Source organism: Microtus ochrogaster, unplaced genomic scaffold, assembly GCF_000317375.1.
Source record: "Microtus ochrogaster isolate Prairie Vole_2 unplaced genomic scaffold, MicOch1.0 UNK99, whole genome shotgun sequence".
Classification (NCBI taxonomy): domain Eukaryota; kingdom Metazoa; phylum Chordata; class Mammalia; order Rodentia; family Cricetidae; genus Microtus; species Microtus ochrogaster.
In genome coordinates, this window is record NW_004949197.1 from 532,090 (window position 1) to 535,995 (window position 3,906).

The 3,906-nt window shown below is 53.4% G+C and overlaps 1 protein-coding gene across 1 annotated transcript in view; it reads left to right on the forward strand.

Annotated features, from left to right (window-relative positions):
• The first annotated feature begins 1,176 nt into the window (after positions 1-1,176).
• Myl6b (myosin light chain 6B) overlaps positions 1,177-3,906 on the forward strand; it is a 4,819-nt gene continuing 2,089 nt past the window's right edge. The window contains exons 1-4 of the mRNA XM_005371184.3: positions 1,177-1,262; positions 2,615-2,830; positions 3,360-3,387; positions 3,623-3,766. Of these exons, the coding sequence (XP_005371241.1) occupies positions 2,660-2,830; positions 3,360-3,387; positions 3,623-3,766 (343 nt within the window). The 5' untranslated portion in view covers positions 1,177-1,262; positions 2,615-2,659. The remainder of the gene's footprint in view (positions 1,263-2,614; positions 2,831-3,359; positions 3,388-3,622; positions 3,767-3,906) is intronic.

A 3,906-nucleotide genomic window follows, 5' to 3' on the forward strand; every position in this document is an offset into this window, starting at 1 on the left:
GTTGCTTCAGTTCCAAGGGATCCAATGCGGTCTGGGACCTTCCTAGGCATCAGGCATGCAACGGTGCACACACATACATGCAGGCAAAACGACGTTCACTCATAAAAATAAACCCTTGGGCACATGGTGGCACAGGCCTTTAATCCCAGCACTCGGGAGGGGCATGTGGATCTCTGTGAGTCTCGGGATAGTCAGACCCTGCCTCAATAACAAACTTGAAAAATGTTACCGTGTCTAACCACGAGAGTTATTTCATGGGAAAAGAGAGACCACTTCCTTTATCAGGTGCACAGCCTCCAGGAATATTGTTTCCTGTATCATGTTATTTCTCTCCTTTCTGTTTTCTCAGACAGGATCTAGTGTAGATCAGGCTTGAACCTCCACCTTCTGAGTGCTGGGACCCGGAGCTTTGTGCTTGGTAAGCAAACACTCTATCAACTGAGCACCCATCCCCAGCACCCGTACAGACCTTTTTACTCTTCGGAGCTTTCTCCAGCTAGGGAGAGTGTGTTTGTTTCTGGCCACAAAGTTGGCTCGAGCCTCATTATTCCTACGGTGTCGTTGGCAGTTTTCTATCCTGAGCTATTTCTGGTCCACTTGCTTTCACAGGCTCTACTATGGGGCACCCCGCCAGAGTATTTACTCATCTGGCCCGGGACAGTGGTCCAGTTCCCTCTGCACCCAAACCTTTAGTAACCGCCAGGGAGACAGGGCGAACGCCCAGGCTGCAGAGCCCAGTGCGGCATTTTCAGGGCATCTGTGAGCACGGGGGAGGCCTCCCACTAGCGTCTGGGGCACATGACCCGGCTTAACTGCAAATCTTAACGTTTATTTCAGGAACCAGCTTCCTAAGAGCAAATGTAAAAAAGAAAAAAAAAAATTCAAACTTTACAGCTTCAAGCCACACAATTCCGCGCGGGCTTGGTTCTCAGCAACCGCAGAGAGGAAGCGAAAGCAACCTCCGCCCCGCCCCGCCCCCAGGCTTGCGGGCGTCCGTGGACCCCGCAACCGTGAGGTGCTGGGTGGGGACCTTCAAACCCTTTCAGTTCCGGAAGCCGCGCACACTGCGGAGCCTGAGTCACCAACCGCCACCGCGGGCCGGAAGTTACCGCCACCTCTCACGGAGGGAGAAAGGTTTCCTGTAAGTCAGGGAGCGCGCACGGACTACGACTCCCGGCATGCTCCGCGGCCGCCGCAGTTAACCCTTCAGGGCCCAGAGCCGCCCTGCGTCTCGCCCCCGCCCCTTCCTAGCACCCGGCAAGGTAAGTTTTGCACGGTTGGGTGGGCCTTCTTTTCTCTAAGGTTTAGGAGTGTGAATAAGAGAAACAAGTGTGTTGTCTGCAGAAGGATTTCTTATTTTCCAAAAAATGGGACGATTTTCAGTAAAAAGATTCTGACACCCTTTTACAAAGGCAGGCACATTATCACTCCCCAGGGCCTAAGTGGAATGACAGGTCTCTCAGAATGCTACCTAAATCTTCTTTCTCCAAGATTAGAATAGCCAGAGTCTGCTCCTAGTTCCCAAACACGACCCCTCCCCTTTGCCACGACTTCCAGCAGGGTTTGTGACTGAGAGCCAAGCTCAGGTTTTTATTCTGCTCCTGCTTGGGGTGTGGGTATGGGAATACCCATGGACCAGTCGGGATCCTGTAATCTTTCGGATTAGAGAATCTAGGCTACTTGTCTCCCAGAGCCCTCTAAGAGTCGTGTGTGTGTTCTTGTGTGTTCTCTCCAAGCTCCTCAGGCACCCTAGCCTTTTGTCTAATTTGAATAACAGTACCTTGTGAGAAACCGTTCTTTCTTGGGAAGTATATGTGGCAGATGTTAAACCTTGTCTACACCTGCGCCCCTAAGTCAGCACCAGGTGCAGAAAACGGGGCAATGCCATGTTTCAGCTGCTGTGCGTGGCTCCAGGTTGGGGGTAGCCTAGGGACTACATTTTCTAATGATCATTAAACTATGGGAATGGGCAGAAGAGAGTGGAAACACACCCCCCTTTATTTAAAAATTTTCAGAACTTATTTAAAAATTTCCTACTAGGTTCCTATACTGGCCAGCTCCCCACTCCATTCCCAAGACCTCCAATGCTTGGGTCTTCTACAGTCTGAAGCTAATGCAACGGTTTTTGTTGCATTTTGTTTTGTTTTTTTTTCGAGACAGGGTTTACTCTGTTTAACAGCCCGGGTTGTCCTGGAACTAGCTCTTGTAGACCAGGCTGGCCTCGAACTCACAGAGATCTGCCTGCCTCTGCCTCCTGAGCGCTGAGATTGCGACCACTACCCCGGCTCTCTCGTTGTGTTTTTTACCCCTCTTCCCTTCACTCCCTTCTCAGTAGCACGGGCGAACGCCCTAGTCTCACCCTGGAGGTTAAATCTGAGAAGTCTCCTGTTTCTTTCCCCTACCCTTAAAGGAAACAATGTTCTTGTCAGCTTTGGGGGAGGAGTGGCAGAAGGAAGAAACTTTGGGACAGGAGTCCTGAACTACAGGAGGCCAGGGGAGTGAAGGCAGACAGGCGTAACTCTCCTGTCCCTCACTCTTGCCACCGCCAACTGGCTCCCTGCCCCGTCCCTGCCCCCGCCCCTTGACATCCCAGACTCCCTGCCTATTTAAACAGAGATGGGTGCCCCATCGGCACACTGTCCTTTGGCCACCTGACATCATGCCTCCCAAGAAGGATGTTCCTGTGAAGAAACCAGCAGGGGCCCCCATCTCTAAGCCTGCTGCCAAGTCTGCAGCAGGGACCCCTCCAGCCAAGACCAAGGCTGAGCCAGCTGCCCCCCATGCCCCTGCAAAAGCCCAGGAGCCTCCTGTCGATCTCTCCAAAGTTGTGGTGAGTCCCAGGAAAGTGTGGCTTGGAAGGGGAGGTTCAAGGATGCCACCCAGCCCAGGGAATCAGGGAATGGGTGGGCATATGAATGAGCACCGTAGGGGGATTGGGGGTTCCCAGGCCAGTTTCAAGGTGAAGGGAGAGAGACTGTCTGCCCCGGGGTTGGCTGTTTAACTCAAAAGACCAGGAGGGAGACTAAAGAGGACAGGCTTGTTAGACAATCACAGCTGGGGGCAGGGGTAAATTTAGCCTTTGTTCAGCCCCCAGTTATGTGAGGGATGCAGGACTCAGGGCAGTGGAGGGAGGGGAACAGGTGGCATGGGATTAGCCCTGTTCCCAGGAAACCCTCCCCCTTTAATTCCTCTTGGGATTCTCCCAAGGCCCGAGCGGGATGGGACCAAAGTGGCAGGGCTCTCAGCCTCATCCCTTGGGCCCCTCCCCAGAAGTGGCTGCCAGTGGGGTGGGCGAGCCAGAGAGGGATTGAAAAGGCCCTGCCAACTCTCCTCTCACTTCTCCCCCCCCCCCCCCACAGATCGAGTTTAACAAGGACCAGCTGGAGGGTGAGAAGCCATTTCCTAAACCAATTGTCTAGTCCCAAGCCCCTGGTCAGTCTCTGCTCTGCAGTGCTGACCTTGAAGCCTCCCACTCTTGTCCTGGTTTCCTCCCTTGTTCTGCCCAGCTGCAGCAGCACACAGTGCCTTGCCCAGCTCTAGCATAAGATGTCCAGACGAAACTTCCCTTCTGTCTGGAAGTGATGGGACTCCTCCCATCTCTCACCCTCTCCTCACACCTCAGAGTTCAAGGAGGCCTTTGAGCTGTTTGACCGAACAGGTGATGGCAAGATCCTGTACAGCCAATGTGGAGACCTGATGAGGGCCCTGGGCCAGAACCCTACCAACGCCGAGGTGCTCAAGGTCCTGGGGAACCCCAAGAGCGACGGTGAGAGGGACCCTGGAATATGTAGGTTCTCAGTTTTCTTCTTCGAGATTGTATGGGTTCTACCTTGGGACACTGAGCTCCCTGTCTTTCTTCTCTCTCTCTCTCTCTCTCTCTCTCTCTCTCTCTCTCTCTCTCTCTCT